This window comes from Myxocyprinus asiaticus, chromosome 29, assembly GCF_019703515.2.
Source record: "Myxocyprinus asiaticus isolate MX2 ecotype Aquarium Trade chromosome 29, UBuf_Myxa_2, whole genome shotgun sequence".
Lineage (NCBI taxonomy): Eukaryota > Metazoa > Chordata > Actinopteri > Cypriniformes > Catostomidae > Myxocyprinus > Myxocyprinus asiaticus.
In genome coordinates, this window is record NC_059372.1 from 45,119,407 (window position 1) to 45,141,732 (window position 22,326).

Here is a 22,326-nt window from a genome sequence, read left to right on the forward strand (position 1 = left end):
TCCAGGGGTGATGGCAGGAGGTGTGGCACAAAGCTTTTGCTTTACGCAGATTATTTTTTTATTCGTCTCCGACTCCACTAGATCTGTGCCTTGCCTCCACAGAATTTTTAATTCCTTTTCTAAATTTTCAGGATACAGAGTTAATTGGTCTAAATCCGAAGCTTTGACTCTGACAGCATACTGACCGGTAACTGCTTTTTAGCCGGGTGCCTTCCAGTGGCCCAAATAAAGCATTAAGTATTTGGGTATTTTATTCCCAGCAGAGAGTTAATTTTGACCCTTTAATAAAAAGGTTTGAGTGATGTGGGCAGGTGGGCTTCATCACATTTATCTATGATTGGGAAGATTAATGTTATTAAAATGAATTGTATTCCAAAACTCAACTACCTGCTACAATCTCTCCCTATAGATGCCTCCCTCTCTTATTTCAAGCAATTTGATAGCATAGCGAAGTCCTTCATTTGGAATGGTAAACATCCCAGATTACATTTCAGTAAGTTGCATAGGCCGATTGACAAAGTTGGGCTAGGCCTACCTAAGATTTTGTTTTATTATTTTACATTCTTCCCAGGATAATTCCCCCTTTGAGCACTTTTAAAGGTCTTTTACAAACTGTTTTAAAGTAAACCTGTAATTGTTTTTATTGATCTGATTGTATATATTGATGTTTTTTTTAAAAATGTGTATTTGTAGTATTTGTTATCTTTTGAATTTATTTGTTAAACTTCTATGTGCTGCAGTCTTGACCAGGACTCCCTGGAAGAGGAGATTGTATTATCTCAATGGGACCTTCCTGGTTAAATAAAGGATATAAATAAATAAATAAATTTGGTCTCAGACATTTGGCTCATTGGTCGCTTCCACCTGAGAGAGCCCCTCCCAGGTTTTCTATTGAACAGGAAGTTCTTGCCCCTTTCGCCACTGCAAAGCCTATCAAACTAATCGGAGAAGTTACACCCCGTTATCTCGCATTTGCACTCGGTATGGACAAGTGTCCAGTGTGTTTACATTTATATAAATGTAGCCTCGAGCATATGGCTGAACCCAAAATTATGTATTAATAAGTCCCCTTTCTGCTGGTCAGAGTGGATTGTGAGGGAGGTGACCTATATGAGAGTGGAGTGTTGAAATTTTGAAAATATGGTTCAACATTTTGGGATGCCCAGATCTCAATTCTTTAGGTATTTACAGCTGCGCCACCTGCTCTGTGCTATTTTTGGGAGTAGCATACATCCCCCTAAAGTAGCAGATACTCTGGGAGTGGTGATTACTGCTTTTGGAAAAGGTCTTGAGGCATCAGTGTATTACTCCCTGCTAATTCAGAGTCTGGGGGATGGAGCTTCAACTTCTCTCAAGAGATTATGGGAAAAAGATTTAAACTTACTATTGGAGGAGGGAGTGTGGGCTAGGATTCTAAAAAATGTTCTAGAGATGTAAGGGTGCATCTTATGCAATTTAAGATTTTACATTGATTCTATTGGACCCCCTCTAGATTGTATAGGCTTGGTCTGAAAGACACACCCACCTGCTGGCGATGCCAGTCAGAAGATGGGGACACAACCCATGTTTTTGGTGGTGTGTTAAGATCCAAGAATTTTGGTTGAGGGTTCAGAGTTTTATGTTTGACGTATTGGGCACTCAAATTTCATTTTGCCCCAGACGCTGTATTTTAGGCAATGGGCCAGTCATTAATATAGGGGATAAACACAAAAAATTGGGTCCTAGCCAGTGTTATGATCAGCAGACAGATTGTTCTAAGGGGATGGAAGTCGGCTGGAGCACCCTCATTTCAGGTGTGGTGCACAGAGATAGGGAGAGTGGCGGCATTCGAGGAAATGTAGAATGCTGGGAAACGGAGACTTATTTGATAGGAAATGCGGCAGTTATTTGGCCTTCTTGGAGGGCTCTCGGGGAGGGGCAGTGGAGAGAGAAGTATAGTTTAAAATGTGTGTGATAATTACTATTTATATATATATATATATATATATATATATATATATATAAATAATAATTAAAATAATAATTTCTTTTTTTGTGTGTATACACATGTGACCACAGAGATGTTTGTTGAGGGTCAGGGTGGGGTTGGGGATTGGGAGGGGTAATAGTGGGGGTTAAATGTGGATTCTGTGAATATATGTTTAGCTTTTGTCAATTTTGTGAATCAATAAAAAATGTTAATCAGAAGAGAAAAAAAATAGAACAAAGGAAAAAATATTTTCCGTAAGTTTTAGTATTGTGACATTATTTTCATGACAATTAAGCACATACACCAAATTCTCATTACTGCAATGGACCTGAATGTTTTACATTTGAGGGTTTAATAAAAATGAATTGGTTATTTTAAATGAATTAAATAGTTTAACATTTCTGAATTAAATCAATACAATATATTATTAGTATTTTTTCTAATTTGGGGGTGAAATATAACCTGGACATTTCATTGACAAGTTTCATGAGATTCACCCTATTATATCAGAGGAGAAACAAAACAGTGGGGTTCAAAAGTCCGTTTTCAAAATCTGGGATTCAAAATGTAATTTCATGCTGGAAGTTTTTGGATTTAAAAAAAAAAAAAAAAAAAAAAAAAAAAAAAGCTAAATTAAATATTTAAGATTTTGCACTTTAGGTTTCTGTCACTTATCAACCAAGCACATTTGTGACATTGAGCATATTAAAGTGATGGTTCACCCAAAAATTTAAATTCTCTCATTTACTCACCCTCATGACATCCCAGATGTGCATGATTTTCATTCTTCTGCAGAACACAAAAAAAGCTCTGTAGGTCCATACAATGCAAGTAAATGGGTACCAAAATTTTTCAGCTCCAAAACGCACACACACACAGCATAAAATAATCCATTAGACTCCAGTATTTAAATCAATGTCTTCAGAAGCAATATGATAAGTGTGGGTGAGAAACAAATCAATATTTAAGTCAGTTTTTACCATACATTCTCCTTTTGTATCACCACCTACTGGGCAGGGAGGAGAATTTATAGTGAAAAAGGACTTAAATATTGATCTGTTTCTTACCCACACATCACGTCGCTTCTGAAGATATGGATTTAACCACTGGAGTATTATGGATTACTTTTATGCTGAGTGTATGTGCATTTTGGAGCATTCAAATATTGGTACCCATTCACTTGCATTGTGAGGACCTACAGAACTGAAATACTCTTCTAAAAATCTTTGTGTTCAGCAGAAGATAGAAAGTCATACATACAGTATCTGGTATGGCATGAGTAAATGATGAGAGAATTTTCATTTTTGTGTGAACTATCACTTTAACTCCTTTGTAGAAAAGGTCAGATTCCCATTGTAACACACAAGAGGCTCTATGAAAAATTCTCAAATCAGGCTGGATAACACAATCATCAGGTTGTTCAAAACAGCTCCAGTACAATTTTGTCATTAAAGCAAAAGTGCCAAACACGTATGCTTTTTGAAACTTGTATAAAGTTTTCAATTAAACTTTTCACTAAATTTTTGCTGCTTATATAATTTGTGTAGAACAGAATACTGCGTAAAATGAGAAACACGCAAAATAAAAGCATTTTCACAAGTGGACTTTAGAATCCCACTGTACTGTATGTTATTCTGGAATCCTAAAAATCAGTGTCTTTCTGTACCGTGATGTTTTCTGCAATGATTTCTGGGTCATCGCAAAGTGACTCAACAAAAAAGACCTACGAGAAAAAAATACTTAAATGTTTTTATATTGTATTTATTTTCTGAATAGTTTCTAGAGATTCTTAAGTTTCTAGTTTCATATTCTTTACACTACTCACTTTATAGCCGTTGTCTTTAGCAAAACTGAGAATCAATTCTCTACGATCTCTCGTTGTGTTGGTCGCGTCAAACACCTGCACACAAATTCAGCTCTTCAATTTCTCATCTGATTTACTTAATGAAAAAAGGAATACACTACATAGCTAAATTCAGAACTGGTCAAACAAACCTTCTGTTGCAAAAAACAAAACAAAAACTTCTATATTTTAAACAAACCGATTATAAATGAGTTTCCACTGTTGACTCATTTGCTTTTAAACTGCAGATTGTTCTGGAACGGATACAGAAAAGCAGCAGAAAAAGTTGGTGAAATTGGTGCTATAGATTGCTATAATATCCAAAGATCTAAATTCATAGATCATGATCTGTGCAAATGTCAATAACTATGTTGAGGAAAGTGTGTATGTGTGTGTGTGAGATGTCTCTCACCGCCACCTGTCCATGATCCTGAGTGAAGTAACAACACACGTCTTTCAATGCCGCCAAAGCACATGCTCTAAACACACAATTTACACAAAATGATAACAAACAAATATCACTCTATTGACCTACTAAGTCATGATGTCATTTTGTGGGCCAATACAGTAAAATAAGGTCTGTGATAAACATTTCTTGTTTTATAACAAATGACTGTGAACTGCGAATTCGCAGTGCTTCTTAAAAATGTAAGTTGCGTACACATTGCTATATAAGGACTACAACCGTTGGTACCATTTGCCAAGAATGTAATGTCACATCCTTCTGGTACTTGTAGTCCTTGTGTGACAACTTACATTTTTAAACAACCCAGCCATTTCAAAAGTCTTAAGACTAAAACCTGAAGAGCTCTACACAAACACAAAAATGAGTCCAATATAACAACATAATCATTGGCTCACTGGTCATAAAACACATCAGTATAAGGTGTGAGAGTCTTACTTGCGAATCTTCATTGCATCTTTGTTGTCTGGGCGGAAGAATTCGTAATTCTTGTAAGTTTGTACAGCATCTCTACGGTACTGTCCAACGTTAAACACTGTTAAAACAGTTTCACATCAGTGATAGAGTGCAGGGAACAATGTTGAATGATCCATTCAGTCTATCAAGCGACAGATTTTTAGACCGCCTAAACTTAAAAAAAAAAATAAATAAAAATAAAACCATGAACCAAAAGTTGCCTTCTCAACAGGGCAAATAATATTTGTATAGGCCGTTAATGATTAGCCATTTTGAGATTATCGGTACATGTTCGGTCATGTGTCAGTACCAAAATATCTGGCAATATATATTTATGTATAGCCTACATATATCAGGGTCTTGCAGAATTCTGAATTTAAGAATTGGCTCACTTTTAATTCATGAATTAGAATTTGATTTTAATTGGCCATGCCCCATAGGAAGTTGAATTGGAATTTAAATGATAGGAAGTGAAACTTACTTAAAAGGTACTTTAAGTGATTTTATTATGGAAATGTATGCAAAAACTTTTACTACTCCCTGAAAGATATTAATGAAATAAGTGTCCCGAGACCTCTCACTGGTCTCTGTGACAGCTCTAGACACTAAACAGCATACAAAAATTTGTCTGTAAACCAGACAATGATGCTTTTTGCCTGTTCTCATAGTATTGTAGTTGCAGCGAATTGAGGCATAATGACATTTGTATGCCATGTTGTTCATAAGTTGTCAGTTGAGGGCGCTATTTTGCAGCTGTTGTTTGACAACCGCTTCTGCTCGAGTCGGTCTTAATAATGCTCATTTGGTATCTTTAGAGTGCGGGTTTTGGAAAAAGGGGGCATGGCTAATCCAAAAGCTCACTCTAGAATGGCTAAAATCCCTTACGGCACCTTTAACTGCACAGTCAACACAATATCAATAGTCCAACACATCAAGACACATTTTGTGACATGAATAATTGGGTTAATGTTTGTTATGCCTATATTTGAATCTATTGATTGTATAGTATATTGAGTAAATTAAAGCATTCCAGGAAATAGTGTTCTTGGTCCATAAAATGAAACCGTACTGTCTTAAATACAGTGAAATAAAAGCAATAAAAATTTCTATAGGTGGCATTTCAAACATTACAATATTTTATTAAATTTAATACTGTAATTCATATGATTATTCACATGAACACTTGTGAGAAAAAAACCTACATTAAGTACTTTAAAACGATACAAACAGACCTCAACACTTGGTTGGCTACATACAATTTATCATTTTAAGAGGAACAACCTCTTCCCAACATCACAAGACAACAAGTTACAAATTTTCACAACAAAATCAATAACAGAAATAAAATGGTGCAAACTGTCAAATAATGCAACCATACTATTCACACTCCAATGCATGCTGGGAGGAGGATGAATGGGACTGAACCACACTAACATTTTGTGCTCCACTTGTTGGTTCGACCAATACGAGTATATTGTAACAGAAAAGTCGCATCATGATTGAGATGCATTACTTGTGTTCCTGAAAGTTGACAAAACAAACAAACAAAAAACCTACAATAATCTAGTAAATCTTTGATTTTCAGCTATATTTACTTTAGATTTTTTAATGTTTATGTAAGCCTCCATTCTATTTGATATCAGCCTTTGATAAACACATATTGGTCAAGCACTACTTAAACATTCATGCAATAAAAATGATATGTTAAAGGCCATTTGTGGTACCGAACACTCAGTTCATCAGTTGAGATGTGGATAAAGGTTAAGCTTCTGAAAGCCAATTGATTGATCAGTTGATAAATAGATAGATTTCTTTCACTTAAACTCACCTTTAGTAGGAACTCCGATCCAGTTGAGGTAGCGAGTGAGTTTTTTGGAGATGTAGGTCTTTCCACGGGCAGGAAGACCAACCATCACTATCATAGTGGGAGAGTTAGTGAACTGCGGCACGGACGCTAAAACACACACAAATTACGATTTCATTACACAGTATCATTTGATATCATTTTAGTATAATTCTGATGTTCGTCTCCTTTGAGACAGAAGCCTCATTTACACTCCTTGAACAGTGCTTTAATTTACATCACTGAAGAGACTCTGTACGCGTGTCTTGTATCAGTGTGTGTCTAAAGGGCAGTGAACTGAACTCCATTGAGGTGAACAGCCCTGAGGACACTAACCACCTCAAAACACACTAGAACAGTCATTATCACTAAATATACTCTATTACGCTTCAGTCTTTCTACTTTCAGACAGCATTCTCTGCGTGCTTTCAATATAAATCATTTTCTATTTGAGCATAACTTCATTTGACAAACTGATTCCAATTTTTCATTGCAAAAAAACAAAAAACAAAAGTCGCCTAAAAGTACAATGGTTTTATGAAGTTTACAAAGGTTTTGCAGACAGTAGTTGACGATGGTTATACGAATAGTATAGGAAGGTTTTCTGAAAACTAGTTTAAAAGTAGTATTTATGAAAAATTTACAAAAGGTAGTTTACAAAGATTTCACAAAAAGTAATTTACAAAGATTTATACAATTTAGAAAGACTTTACGAAAAGTAGCTTATGATGGTTTTGCGAAAAGTAGTTTACAAAAGGTTTCATGTAGTCGTTTTTGCGAATAATTTACAAAAAGTAGTTTACAAAGGATTAATGAAAAGACATAGTCTTTTGAAAAAAGTAAATTTACAAAGACTTTACAAAAAGTAGTTTTTACGAAGAATTTATTAAATGTAGTTTAAAAAAGGTTTACAAATAGTAGTTTAAGATTTTTAAAAGTAATTAAAGATTTCACACAATTTACAAAAACCTCAAGAAACGTTACAAAAGGTTGTACAAAGCTCTACGCAAGTTCAGTTTGTAAGACATTTTCGTCTCTAATATGACTGTGTATCTGAGACACCTGTGTACATGAAGCATATTTCTATCTTCGCAAGCTGATCATAAGACAGAGGATAAAGAGTAAGGCTTGAGACAGTGAGAGATGTTTCTCCAGTCGTGTGACTTACAGCCTCTCCTGCTCATCCATGGCACCCAGATCTTCTCCAGAGGATTTTGAGTCAGTTCAATATGAGAATGAGACATTATCACTTCGATATGAGTGCGTGTGTGTGTGAGAGAGAGAGAGAGACGGCAGTGTGTAATGAAGACAGAAAGCACCTGCTCAAGCTGATGTCTTTAGAGAAAGGACGTGTAACCTCGTCATATGAAGCAGATGTACGTGTGTCTGTGTTTAAACTCATGAACTCAAACACCTGACCATCACGGTGACCATGACATTACTCAACACACACCATCAATACTGACCACACGAATATACAGTTCTGTGAAAAATATTTGCCCCCATCCTGATTTCTTCTGTTTTTGTGTATATCTCATACCAAATTGTTTCAAAAATTCAAACAAAATCTAACAAAACAAAAGGCAATCGGAGTAAACACAAAAAACAGTTTTTAAATGATAATATTATTTATTGAAGCAAAAAAGTTATCCACTACCAACTGGGCCTGTGTGAAAAAGTATTTGCCCTCAGTTACTAAATCCCCAAATCTATGAAACTGCATTCATAATGGGGTTCAGCTGGACTAGACACATGCAGGTCTGATTACTGCCAGCCCTGTTCAATCAAATCAACACCTAAATAGAACCTTTTCAGCAGCATGAAGGTGGCTAAAAAGGTCTCACCCGTAGCACACTATGCCAAGGTCAAAAGTAATTCCAGAAATGAGGAAAAAGTTGATTGAAATACATCAGTCTGGGATGGGTTACAAAGCTATTTCAAAGGCTCTGGGACTCCATAGAACCACAGTGAGAGTCATTATCTCCAAATGGATAAAACTTGGCACAGTAGCGAATCTTCCCAGAAGTGGCCGACCCTCCAAAATTCCTCTAAGAGCACAGCAACGACTCATCCAGGAAGTCACAAAAAAGCCAAGGACAACATCCAAGGAACTGCAGGCCTCTCTCACATCAATAAAGGCACTGTTCACAACTTCACTATCAGAAAGACACTGGCCAAAAATGCCATCCATGGAAGAGTGGCGAGGCGAAAACCACTGGTAACCCAGAAGAACATTAAAGAGTCTGAATTTTTACAAAACACACCTTGATGAACTTCAAACCTTTTGGGAGAATGTTGTGTGGACAGAGGAGTCGAAAGTGGAACTGATAGAATGATGGGGACCCGTTACATCTGGCGTAAATCAAACACAAAATTCCACAAAAAGAACATCATACCTACGATCAAGCATCATCAACCCGATTGAGATGCTGTGGCAGGACCTCAAACGGGCAGTTTAAAAACCTACAATGTGGCTGAACTAAAGCAGTTTGGCAAAGAAGAGTGGTCCAAAATTCCACCACAGCATTGTGAAAGACTGATCTCCAGTTATTGGAAGCGTTTGGTTGCAGTTGTTGCTGCTAAAGGTGGCAAAACCAGCTATTAAGCTTAAGGGCGCAGTTAGTTTTTCATATGGGTGATAAGTGTTGGACAACTTTTTTGCTTCAATAAAACAGATGTATGTATATATATACACTGGCGGCCAAAAGTTTAGAATAATGTACAGATTTTGCTGTTTCGGAAGGAAATTTGTACTTGAATTCACCAAAGTGGCAAAGTAAACTGATCACAAAGAATAGTCAGGACATTACTGATGTAAAAAACAGCACCATCACTATTTGAAAAAAGTCATTTTTGATCTAATTTAGACAGGCCCCATTTCCAGCACCCTTGAGCTTGAGTAATCATGCTAAATTGCTAATTTGGTACTCAAAAATCACTTGCTCAAACACTGCTGAAAGCTATTTGGTTAGTTAAATATTAACATTGTTTTTGAGTTGCCACAGTATGCAATAGACTGGCATGTCTTACGGTCAATATTAGAAAAAAAATGGCAAAATAAAGAAACAGCTTTCTCCAGAAACTCAGTCAATCATTGTTGAGGAATGAAGGCTATAATATGCTTTTGGCAATTTCAAAAACTGAAGATTTCATACAAAGGTGTACATTACAGTCTTTCAAAGACAAAGTACAACTGGCCCTAACAAGGACAGAAAGAGATGTGGAAGGCCAGATGTACAACTAAACAAGAAGTATATCAGAGTCTCTAGTTGAGAAATAGACATGTCCTCAGCTGACAGCTTCATTGAATTCTACCCGCTCAATACCAGTTTCATGTACAAAAGTAAAGGGAAGACTCAGGGGTGCAGGCCTTATGGGAAGAATTGCAAAGAAATAGCCACTTTTGAAACAGAAAGAAAAGGTTTTTGGGCAAAGAAACAGACATTGGACAACAGATAATTGGAAAAGAGTGTTACAGATCTTAACCCCATTGAGCTTTTGTGGGATCAGCTAGACTGTAAGGTGCATGAGAAGTGCCCGACAAGACAGCCACATCTATGGCAAGTGCTACAGGAGTATCTGGACAAACTGACAGCTAGAATGCCAAGGATCTGCAAAGCTGTCATTGCTGCACGTGGAGGATTTTTTGATGAGAACTATTTGAGGTAGTTTAAGAAGTTCTAAAAAATTCAAATTGTAATAGTAATTTTTCACATTAATGTCCTGACTATACATTGTGATCAGATGAATGCCACTTTGGTGAATAAAAGTAGCAATTTCTTTCCATAAGAGCAACATCTGTACATTATTCCAAACTTCTGGCCACCAGTGTGTGTGTGTTATATATACATACATACATACATACATACATACATACATACATACATACATACATACACACACACACACACACACACACACACACACACACACACACACACACACACACACACACACACACACACACACACACACACACACACAGTTGTGCTCAAGTTTGCATACCCTGGCAGAAATTGTGACATTGATTTAGAAAATATGATTGATCACGTCTTTTAAGGATAGTAAACATGAAGCCATTTATTATCACATAGTTGTTTGGCTCCTTTTTAAATCATAATGATAGCAGAAATAACCCAAATGGCCCTGATCAAAAGTTTACATACCCTTGAATGTTTGGCCTTGTTACAGACACACAAGGTGACAAACACAGATTTAAATGGCAATTAAAAGGTTAATTTCCCACACCTGTGGCTTTTTAAATTGCAGTTAGTGTCTGTATAAATAGTCAATGAGTTTGTTAGCTCTCACTTACTAAGCCATGGGGAGCAGAAAAGAACTGTCAAAAGACCTGCGTAACAAGGTAAATGGAACTTTATAAAGATGGAAAAGGATATAAAGATATGAAAACGCCTTGAAAATGCCAGCCAGTACTGTTCAATCACTTAAGAAGTGGAAAATTCGGGGATCTCTTGATACCAAGCCAAGGTCAGGTAGAACAAGAAAGATTTCAGCAACAACTGCCAGAAGAATTGTTCGGGATACAAAGAAAAACCCACAGGTAACCTCAGGAGAAATACAGGCTGCTCTGGAAAAAGACGGTGTGGTTGTTTCAAGGAGCACAATATGATACTTGAACAAAAATGAGCTGCATGGTCGAGTTGCCAGAAAGAAGCCTTTACTGCACCAAAGCCACAAAAAAGCCCGGTTACAATATGCCCGACAACACCTTGACAGCTTCCGGCACACAGTAATTTGGAGTGACAAGACCAAAATAGAGCTTTATGGTAACAACCATAAGCGCTATGTTTGGAGAGGGGTCAACAAGGCCTATAGTGAAAAGAATACCATCCTCACTGTGAAGCATGGTGGTGGCTCACTGATGTTTTGGGGGGGTGTGAGCTCTAAAGGCATGGGGAATCTTGTGAAAATTTATGGCAAGATGAATGCAGCATGTTATCAGAAACTACTGGCAAACAATTTGCATTCTTCTGCACGAAAGCTGCGCATGGGATGCCCTTGGACTTTCCAGCACAACAATGACCCTAAGCACAAGGCCAAGTTGACCCTCCAGTGGTTACAGCAGAAAAAAAGTGAAGGTTCTAGAGTGGCCATCATAGTCTCCTGACCTTAATATCATGGAGCCACTCTGGGGAGATCTCAAACGTGTGGTTCATGCAAGATGACCAAAGACTTTGCATGACCTGGAGGCATTTTGCCAAGACGAATGGGCAGCTATACTACCTGCAAGAATTTGGTGCCTCATAGACAACTATTACAAAAGACTGCACGCTGTCATTGATGATAAAGGGGGCAATACACAGTATTAAGAACTAAGGGTATGCAGACTTCTGAACAGGGATCATTTCATTTTTTTTCTTTGTTGCCATGTTTTGTTTTATGATTGTGCCATTCTGTTATAACCTACAGTTGAATATGAACCCCATAAGAAATAAAATTAATTTTGCCTGCTCACTCATGTTCTTTAAAAATGGTACATATTACCAATTCTCCAAGGGTATGCAAACTTTTGAGCACAACTGTGTGTGTGTGTGTGTGTATATATAAGAACACACGCACACACACACACACACACACACACACACACACACACAGCCTGTTTTCATCAGCATGAGAGCTGAAGCCATTTCATCCTGGATCCTCCCACAAGAGTGAATCTCTTATTTTAAACAACATGCTCTTGTGCTTCACGATAATTCATATGCATGGTGCGAATTTCATGGGATCTGGGGGGGTCTCGGACCCCCTGAAAGCATCAGGAGACCCCTAAAAAGATAATTTACACAGTCTTGGGGGGTCTCATTTAAAATCATGTGATTATTTAAGAACTCTTATTAATGGGGCCTGGGTAGCTCAGCGAGTAAAGACGCTGACTACCACCCCTTGAGTCGCGAGTTCGAATCCAGGGCATGCCGAGTGACTCCAGTCAGGTCTCCCAAGCAACCAAATTGGCCTGGTTGCTAGGGAGGGTAGCAATGATCCCTATAACATGTGGTTCTCGCTCTCAGTGGGGCACGTGGCGAGTTGTGCGTGGATGCCGCGGAGGATAGCATGAGCCTCCACACGCGCTATGTCTCTGCGGTAACGCGCTCAACAAGCCATGTGATAAGATGCGTGGGTTGACGTCTCAGACGCGGAGGCGATTGGGCATTCCAAAAAAAATAAATAAAAGCAAAAAAAATAAAAATCAGTTCAACACTGTAGTAATGCACAGACAATTTGACATCACTCTCTTCGGATTGATTTTATGGCCTAAAACCTGATCGGAATTGGAGCTGATAAATCAGAGCAGCAGTGCTCTCTTTCTCTCTCGTATGCTTGCTCGCTCACTCACTCACTCTCTCACGTGTGTGCGCCATATGTCATTTGCACTCTTTGGCATTTTTTTTTAATCAAAGCTCAACAAGAGAAGTAACACCAGATATTTTTTAGCCTGGTATTACCCACAAGCGCTACAACAGCATGAAACACCCACACCAGCAAAGTGGCAGCATCTAAACAGTTTAGTTTTTAGAAACTTGCCAGTCAGACACTTGTGGATGTGCAAGACAAAATGGTGTATCCCAAAAATGATAGACATTCTGTTTTTATCAAAATGCTTAGAAGGTAAATGTGCATATTGTGTGAAAGTTCGCAAAGATTAGAGATGTAAATGCAAAACAGGAAGAAAAAGAAAAATAGTTTTAATGTTTTCATTAAAGGGGGAGAACAATATGACATGGGGCTTTTTTCCTCTCATCTTAGTAATTACCTTAAAATATATAGTAAAAAATTATAAAATATTTTAAAGACAATATGCAATTTTACATTAAAGTGTTTTAGATGTAAAAATGTATGTTTAACAAGGAGTACATGTACTTTTTACGGTAAATTTGTTAAAATGAAGGTAAAAAAAAAAAAAAAAAAAAAAAAGGCCCGTTCCCAGAAGTCACTGCGTGACCCATCACATTTCATTATATTTTATGGGAATAGTTATTTCTTCTGTGTTATATTTGATGCAGTTACCCTGATGGTGTGTGTGTGACATTGAGCACTTTCTCTACATGTTTATTGGTCATTGCTCTTGGAAAGGCCACTATTTTTTATTTTTTTTTGGTAATTTTTTGTATTGATTCAAAAGAACACAGAAAAACACAACACACACCAAATCAACATTTAACCCTCACTTATATCCCTCCCCAAACACCAGTCCCACCCAACCCCAAATAACACCCCTGTGGTCACACATACACTATATTGCTAAAAGTATTCGCTCACCCATCCAAATAAATGAATTCAGGTGTTCCAATCACTTCCATGGCCACAGGTGTATAAAATGAAGCACCTAGGCATGCAGACTGCTTCTACAAACATTTGTGAAAGAATGGGCCGCTCTCAGGAGCTCAGTGAATTCCAGCGTGGTGCTGTGATAGGATGCCACCTGTGCAACAAGTCCAGTCGTGAAATTTCCTCGCTACTAAATATTCCACAGTCAACTGTCAGTGGTATTATAACAAAGTGGAAGCGATTTGGGAATGACAGCAACTCAGCCACGAAGTGGTAGGCCACGTAAAACGACAGAGCGGGGTCAGCGGATGCCGAGGCGCATAGTGCGCAGAGGTCGCCAACTTTCTGCAGAGTCAGTCGCTACAGACCTCCAAAGTTCATGTGGCCTTCAGATTAGCTCAAGAACAGTGCGTAGAGAGCTTCATGGAATGGGTTTCCATGGCCGAGCAGCTGCATCCAAGCCATACATTACCAAGTGCAATGAAAAGCGTCAGATGCAGTGGTGTAAAGCACACCGCCACTGGACTCTAGAGCAGTGGAGATGCGTTCTCTGGAGTGACGAATCACGCTTCTCCATCTGGCAATCTGATGGACGAGTCTGGGTTTGGCGGTTGCCAGGAGAACGGTACTTGTCTGACTGCATTGAGCCAACTGTGAAGTTTGGTGGAGGGGGGATTGTGGTGTGGGGTTGTTTTTCAGGAGCTGGGCTTGGCCCCTTAGTTCCAGTGAAAGGAACTCTGAATGTTTCAGCATACCAAGAGATTTTGGACAATTCCATGCTCCCAACTTTGTGGGAACAGTTTGGGGATGGCCCCTTCCTGTTCCAACATGACTGCACACCAGTGCACAAAGCAAGGTCCATAAAGACATGGATGAGCGAGTTTGGTGTGGAAGAACTTGACTGGCCTGCACAGAGTCCTGACCTCAACCCGATAGAGTACCTTTGGGATGAATTAGAGCGAAGACTGCAAGCCAGGCCTTCTCGTCCAACATCAGTGTCTGACCTCACAAATGCGCTTCTGGAAGAATGGTCAAAAATTCCCATAAACACACTCCTAAACCTTGTGGAAAGCCTTCCCAGAAGAGTTGAAGCTGTTATAGCTGCAAAGGGTGGGCTGACGTCATATTAAACCCTATGGATTAAGAATGGGTTGTCACTTAAGTTCATATGCGTCTAAAGGCAGATGAGCGAATACTTTTGACAATATAGTGTATACATACATACATACACACACACACACACACACACACACACACACACACACCCTATAAAAATAAACACACATAATTAAACTAAACATCTCTCTCCTCATCCCTTCCCCGAGAGTCCCCCAAAACCGCCAAATAACTACCCCACTTCCTAAAAAACACCCCATTCGACTTCCAACCCCTTAAAATAATTTGTCTGCCAATCATCATGCTAGTCAGAAACCAATTTTTATATATATTTATATATTTGTCCCCCAAATTTATAACTGCCTCATCGCCCAAAATACAAAGTCTGGGGCAAAGTAAAATTTGAGTGCCCAAAACGTCACAAATAATTCTGAAACTTTAACCATAAATCTTGGATCTTAACACACCCCCAAAAGACATGGGTTGTGTCTCCAACTTCTGATCGGCATCGCCAGCAGGTGGGTGTGTCTTTAAGACCAAGCCTATATAATCTAGAGGGGGTCCAGTAAAATCTATGTAAAATCTTAAATTGCATAAGGTGAACCCTTGCATCTCTAGATGCAGACTTGACATATTTAAGAATCCTAGTCCACACTTCTTCCTCCAGTACCAAGTTCAAATCTTTCTCCCATAATCTCTTGATAGAAGTTAAAGCTCCATCCCCCAGACTCTGAATTAGCAGGGAGTAATACACTGCTAATTCACTACACTCATGACATTTTCCAAAAGCAGTAAATCACCTCTCCCAAAGTATCTGCCACTTTAGGGGGGGTGTGCTAGTCCCAAAAACAGTACAGAGCATGTGGGGCAGCTGTAAATACCTATAAAACTGAGATCTGGGAATCCCAAAATGATGACCCAAATTCTCAAAAGATCTCAACACTCCACTCTTATACAGGTCGCCGAGTGTAGTAACCCCCCTCACAATCCACTCTGACTAACAGAAAGAGGACTTGTTGATACATAATTTGGGGTTCAGCCATATGCTTGAGGCAACATTTATTTAAATATCCAAATTAAATACTCTGGCCACTCTTGTCCAAATGTGAGATAATGGGGTGCGAGTTAACTTCTCCGATTAGTTTGACAGAAAGGCTTTGCAATGGCGAAATAGGGGCAAGGACTTCCTGTTCAATAGAAAACCAGGGAGGGGCTCTCTCAGGTGGAAGCGACCAATGAGCCAAATGCCAGAGACCGAACGCATATAATGAAACAAAATCTTTGTCAATTGGCCTATGTAATTTGTTGAAATATAGTCTGGGACGTTTACCATTCAAAATGAAGGACTTCGCTATGCTATCAAATTGCTTGAAATAAGAGAGGGGGACATCTATAGGGAGTGACTGTAGCAGGTAGTTGAATTTTGGAATACAGTTCATTTTAATAACATTAACCTTCCCAATCATAGATAAATGAAGCCCACCTGTCCACATCGCTCGAAAACCTTTTTATTAAAAAGGGTCAAAATTATTTAACTAAATCAGACAAATTTACTGGGAATAAAATACCCAAATACTTGATGCCCTGTTTGGGCCACTGGAAGGCGCCCAGCTGTAAAGCCGTTACTGGACAGTATGCTGTCAGAGCCAACGCTTCGGATTTGACTTTGTATCCTGAGAACCTGGAAAAGGAATTTATAATTCTGTGGAGGCAAGGCATAGATTTACATAAAATATCCTCCGTGTAAAGCAGAAGCTTATGCGCCACACCTTCAACCATCACCTCTGGAAAAACCATCCTCCTTTCTTATCGCGGCTGCTAATTGTTCCAGGGCAGGACAGAACAATAATGGGGAAAGAAGGCAACTCTGCCGAGTGCCCCTATTCAGAGTAAAATAATCTGAAATTAATCCATTTGTTGGTACTGCTGCTACAGGGTGTCTATAAAGTAATTTAATCCAACCAATAAATGTACTCCCAAATCCATACATTTCCAAAATCTTAAAAAGATTATCCCATTCTACCATGTCAAATGCCTTATCGGCATCAAGTGAGATGGCAGCGACCAGAGACTGATCATTCGCCACTGACCACATGATATTGATGAAACGCCCGATGTTATCAGAAGAGCTACGTCCCCGAATAAACCCCACCTGATCTATACGTATAAGAGATGTCATAACTTTACTTAATCGGTTAGCCAGCATTTGACAGTTTTTACATCTAGCTGGATCAGGGAAATTGGACTTTAACTTTTACATTCGCTTGAATTTTTATCCTCTTTAAGAATCAGATTGATCCGGGCTTGTGTCATGGTTGGGGGAAGCTTTCCATTCTTTAATGATTCTGTATGAACTTCTAACAAAAGTGGACCCAATTCTGCAGCATAAGATCTAAAAAAATTCAGTGGCAAAACCATATGGCCCTGGAGCCTTGCCTGTAGGTAAGGCCTTAACCTTGGAGCTTGACGAGGTAATTATCTCAGAATCAAGAGAATTTTTTTGCTCAGTCATCAATTTAGGGAGTTCTAATGGTTCCACAAATTTTCTAATATCCTCATCAGTAGACGAAGAGGTGGAACTATAGAGATCAAGATAGAATTCTTTAAAGGCATTATTAATATCTATGGCTGAGGTAAAAATTTCACCACCAGATTTCACTGAGGGAATGATAGAAAGAGACTCTCTTTGCTTTATATATCTAGCCAAAAGCTTCCCTGCTTTGTCACCCGACTCAAAGTATGACTGTCTTGCCCTGAATAACCAAAACTCCACTTTCCGCGACAAAATAGTATTATATCTGTATTTCAATCGGGTCAATTCTCTGAGGCAATCAAACAACATTCAGCACTTCAGCTCTGCCTCGGCACTTTTAATATTCCCTTCCAACGCCCCGAGTTCTCGTGCTTTGTATTTTTTGGTAAATGAGGAATACTGTATGATCCGACCCCTAAGAACTGCCTTAAATGCCTCCCAAGCCATGCCCACAGAAGATACTGAGGACCAGTTGGTCTCCATATAAACATTGATTTCAGCCTTTAAAATTTTTTGGAAATCAGGATTTTGTGAAAGGGATACATTAAAGCGCCAACTATATGATTTCTTTTTCTCCGTATGTGGCAACATCTCTAAACTCACCAGGGCGTGATCTGAGACTAAGATGTTTCCAATTGAGCAATCCACAACAGATGAAATGAGGGACTTAGAGAAAAAAAAAAATAATCTATTCTAGAATAAATCTTATGGACTGATGAAAAAAAAATGTATTAGTCCCTACCAGATGGGTTCGAAAGTTGCCAAATATCTGCAAGACCAAGATTTTTTACACATCCTGTGAAGCGTCAATGTTGCTCTAGGGGCTTACACACTTTTGCTTCACTATGATCAAGGACAAGTCCATCCCAATATTATATCATGAGGGGTGCCAGCGGCTTGCAACATCCCTTCAAGATCAATAAAAAAGCCCTGATTATCAACATTAGGCACGTAAATATTAGCTAAAACCAACCTTTCCCCTGAATTTCTGCTAAAACAATAATGATTCTCTCTCATTTATCTTTAATCTGTTTGAGACATTTGAATTGTAGATTTTTACTTAGTGTAATGACTCCCCCGCTCTTACTTGAGCCAGCACTAAAGAAAACATGCCAAAGAATCACATTTCTTATACTTAAGAAATAACCTTTTTATGGGGTGCCCCAACCCATTCACATTCCACGTGGCGAAAGATAACCCACTTATATTAACATTTGACATTTGGATAAGAAAAAATATATTGTGTCAAAAACAAGATTATACAGACCACATTCCAACATTAGTACAACAATCAAACCCCGAACCCCACCCCCTTTTCTTTATTCCTCGCCTCACGCAACACGAAATCTTTATCGGATGATCTCAGAAATTTGGCCAGAATTGATCGGGGCCTGTCCCCCTCAGCAGATCTGCGAGCCGGAACTCCGTGAGCTTGCTCGATTTCCAGCTTATGGCCTGTTATGTCGAGAAGACTCGGGAAGAGCTCGTCAAGGAATTCCCATATCTCGGCCCTCTTCATGCTCAGGAATTCCAACAATCCGGACGCTGTTTCATCGGCTCCTATTTTCCAAATCTTCCAGTTTTTCCAAAATACTTCCCACATCTATTTTGGTCGCTAGTGGATTAGTGGATAATTCCCTTTCCGATGACTCCAGATAATTGATCAGTTTCTCAACATCTGCCACTCTTGTAACCAACTTAGAGAATATGATTTCCATCGCCGTAATCGATCGACATATTTCAGCGAGATCTTCCAAGTCAGCAACAACCTTCCTCAGCATCACAGACATGTTGGACAGTTGACACTGGATTTCTCCCGCCGCAACGGTCAAATCGAGTCCCTGGTCCGCAGGCCCATGAGAGGTTCCAGCTTGAGCACATAAGTGTCTTTTAATGTCTCCAGAGCCCGAGGATTTTGACTTGTTTGCCATGTTTACCTCAAAGAACAAATATGTAGCTGGGTGTATCGAATCTCACCGGATTATAACATGAAAATAAATTAAAAACTAGCAAAGTGTGCAGAGCTCACCATTTACACGTCTGCTGCTCACATGGCATCACGTGACCTCCCGGAAAGGCCATTATTGATGAACTTTGTCATCATGTGCCTTTCTGTAATTATTACAGCGAGTAACAATACATTATGAAGTTTAAAAAAAAAAATAAAAAAAAAAATTTCAGAAGTATTAAAGCGGGCCCTATGCTTTTTGGGATTTTACCTTTTTTTTAGTGTGTAACACAGCTCTTTGTGCATGTAAAAGGTCTGCAAAGTTACAAAGCACAAAGTCCATGCAAAAGGGAGTTATCTCTCCCACAGACAAAACTGCTCAAGAACTACAAGAAAAGGGCTGTTTATAGTCCAGCCATTTCTTCCGAAAAGTATCTACATCACTATGTAACACATTTGCATAATGCCCGCCTAAGAGCTACTTTGGCCCGCTCTCAAACATAGTTATAGCCGAGGCCAGGATGAGTTGGGTTAGTTGCCATGTCGAGAAGACGCTGTTTTCTTCACTGCAAAAGCAAAACCAATTTGTTTGGACTTCCAAAGGCAGACGAATTGAAGAATCAGTGGTTAAAATGTATTTGAATTATTTAGCAGTAGAACCACAACCAATGCCAGATTTTCAAGTCGGTTACTCCTGGAAGATGGTGCAGTTCCCACTTTGTTGGGACAATCTGGAGCTTCAGGATCACAACCTGTAAGTATGCTTGATTATTTGTGGATTCATCTGCTACCAAGAGTTCAAATGCAGAGTTTTGTGTTGTAGCTACGGTGAACACCCAGTGCACAGCTGTAGGCCTCTGCTAACCTGCTAGCTAATGTTATTGTGTTAAAATAGTTTTGCTAATCAGCTGTGGGCCACTTTTACCTACAAGTGTGTAGAATTATGCTGATTGTTTATCGTTCTTACTATCATGAATAACTTGCTATGTAACGTTATTGTTTTGGTAAGGGTTTACTATTCAGCTGTGGGCCGGCTTTATCTAAAACTGTAACAAAATGGTCAATCTCAAGAGTCTTATATAATTATCTAATTACAATCTGTAATGTTACTGCCGCTATCCATGGTAGTCCACGGCTAACTTGCTCACTAATTCTCTAATACACCCGGTAATGTCCAACCGGGAGTAAGCCTTTGTTCTCGGTTTATCTCGGGTGAAAAAGAGTTCGGCTCACCCATTCCAGCAAAAGATTACTAACTTAGATGCACTACGTGTCTTTACTTGAAGCGTTGTTAGGTTCACAATAATAAAATGTACTTGTAAGAAAGCTACAAAATTAAAACTTACCACTGTGAAACGTCCTGCTCAAGTCATGCTTGCAAAGGTGGTTCGGGTCAATCAGCTTGTTCTTCCAAACTTTCATTATTTCATTCATTCATTATCGGGCACGGCAAAAACCACTGTTACCATAGTTACAGTAGTGTTTACAGCTGCTCAGCAAGACTCGGGAGCTGAATCTCGGTTATGGTAAGGGGCGTTACATTTCCGACACATGCTCTACGCAGTTGACCAATCATAACAGACTAGACCAGCTGACCAGTCAGAGCAGAAGAGGTAAATCAGAGCATTTGAGCCAGAGGATGAAGAGTGGGGAAAAGAAATGTACAGTATGAGAAAGAATTTTTTTTTTTTTTTTTTTTTACATTAAAGCATGTAAACCTATTCTAGTAGACCCCCAAAATAAAACTATGAACCTGTAAATTAGCATAATATGGGCTCTTTAAATTTATATTGCTTATTAATATAAATGGTTCAAATCCATCCTGAGGCTATGTGAAATGTTGTGAGTTTGCACTGTCATATGATCAAATTCAAAATTCAATGCACCGTACAGGCATCAAAATTACATCCCATAAAGCCTGAAGCACGGTTACCGTATTTGTTACGGTAAATGTTTGGCAACCAAAGTTGCCAATTTTTACCATACATTTTTACAGTGCATTTTCTTGCCTGCGCTTTCAAACGCAGCTATCACACATTGCTTTATAAAAGATTTGCCTGGTATATTATATTAATAACAATAGGTACAATGTATTCATCTTACAACATATGGTAACGGTAAAGAAATATTCCAGGTTCAATACAAGTTAAGCTCAATTGACAGTATGTGGCATAATATTGATTACCACCAAAAATTTAGACTTGCCCTTCCTTTAAAAAAAGCAAAAGGTTCCAGTGAGGCACATTCAATGGAAGTAAATGGAGGCCAATTCTTAAATGTTAAAATACTATTTCAAAAGTATAACCACAAGATATAAACATGATTTGTGTGAAAATCACTTACTAACCTTTTCTGTGTGAAGTTATAGCCAGTTTTACAACTTCGCTGCCTTAATGATTTAATGTCAACAAACCCTAAAACAACTGTAAAAATAACTTGTATAACTTCACAACTCAAATAATACACGAGTTAACAGATTTATTTTTTTTATTTTTTTTAAAAGGTGCACTCAGTAACTTTTGTCTTTGTGTCATCTTGGACTTACACTGACACTAGTGGCTTGGATGCAGCATCATTTAAAATCAATAGTTTTCAGTTTCTGATGACATTATAGAAATGTATTCACAGTCAGCCATGAATACTTTAATCAATGAGTGAAAGTGTCAAATAACAGGACGGTTACTGAGATTAAGCGAGTAGTATTCAGCTGGTCATGTGATTCTAACATGTGTGGACCCTCTCCATGTAGAATAAAACAGCTTTTATAAGGTTACTGATATGACTTCATTTCTCATGATTTGTGCTCATGATTTCCTACATATACTGCAAAATTACAATTCATGTCTTTAGGAGTTACACTTTTAATGA

At 38.5% G+C, this 22,326-nt stretch overlaps 1 protein-coding gene across 5 annotated transcripts in view; it reads right to left on the reverse strand.

Moving 5' to 3' along the window:
- Window positions 1-22,326, reverse strand: part of si:dkey-96f10.1 (6-phosphofructo-2-kinase/fructose-2,6-bisphosphatase) — a 51,387-nt gene that overhangs the window by 27,506 nt on the left and 1,555 nt on the right. For 4 of the 5 annotated variants that reach the window (XM_051661240.1, XM_051661239.1, XM_051661238.1 and 1 more), the window contains exons 2-6: window positions 6,560-6,685; window positions 4,714-4,810; window positions 4,225-4,291; window positions 3,795-3,869; window positions 3,636-3,692 (exon numbers count right to left, since the gene is read on the reverse strand). In XM_051661240.1, coding sequence (XP_051517200.1) covers window positions 3,636-3,692; window positions 3,795-3,869; window positions 4,225-4,291; window positions 4,714-4,810; window positions 6,560-6,685 — 422 coding nt within the window. The remainder of the gene's footprint in view (window positions 1-3,635; window positions 3,693-3,794; window positions 3,870-4,224; window positions 4,292-4,713; window positions 4,811-6,559; window positions 6,686-22,326) is intronic. The other variant, XM_051661242.1, reaches the window with a different exon arrangement.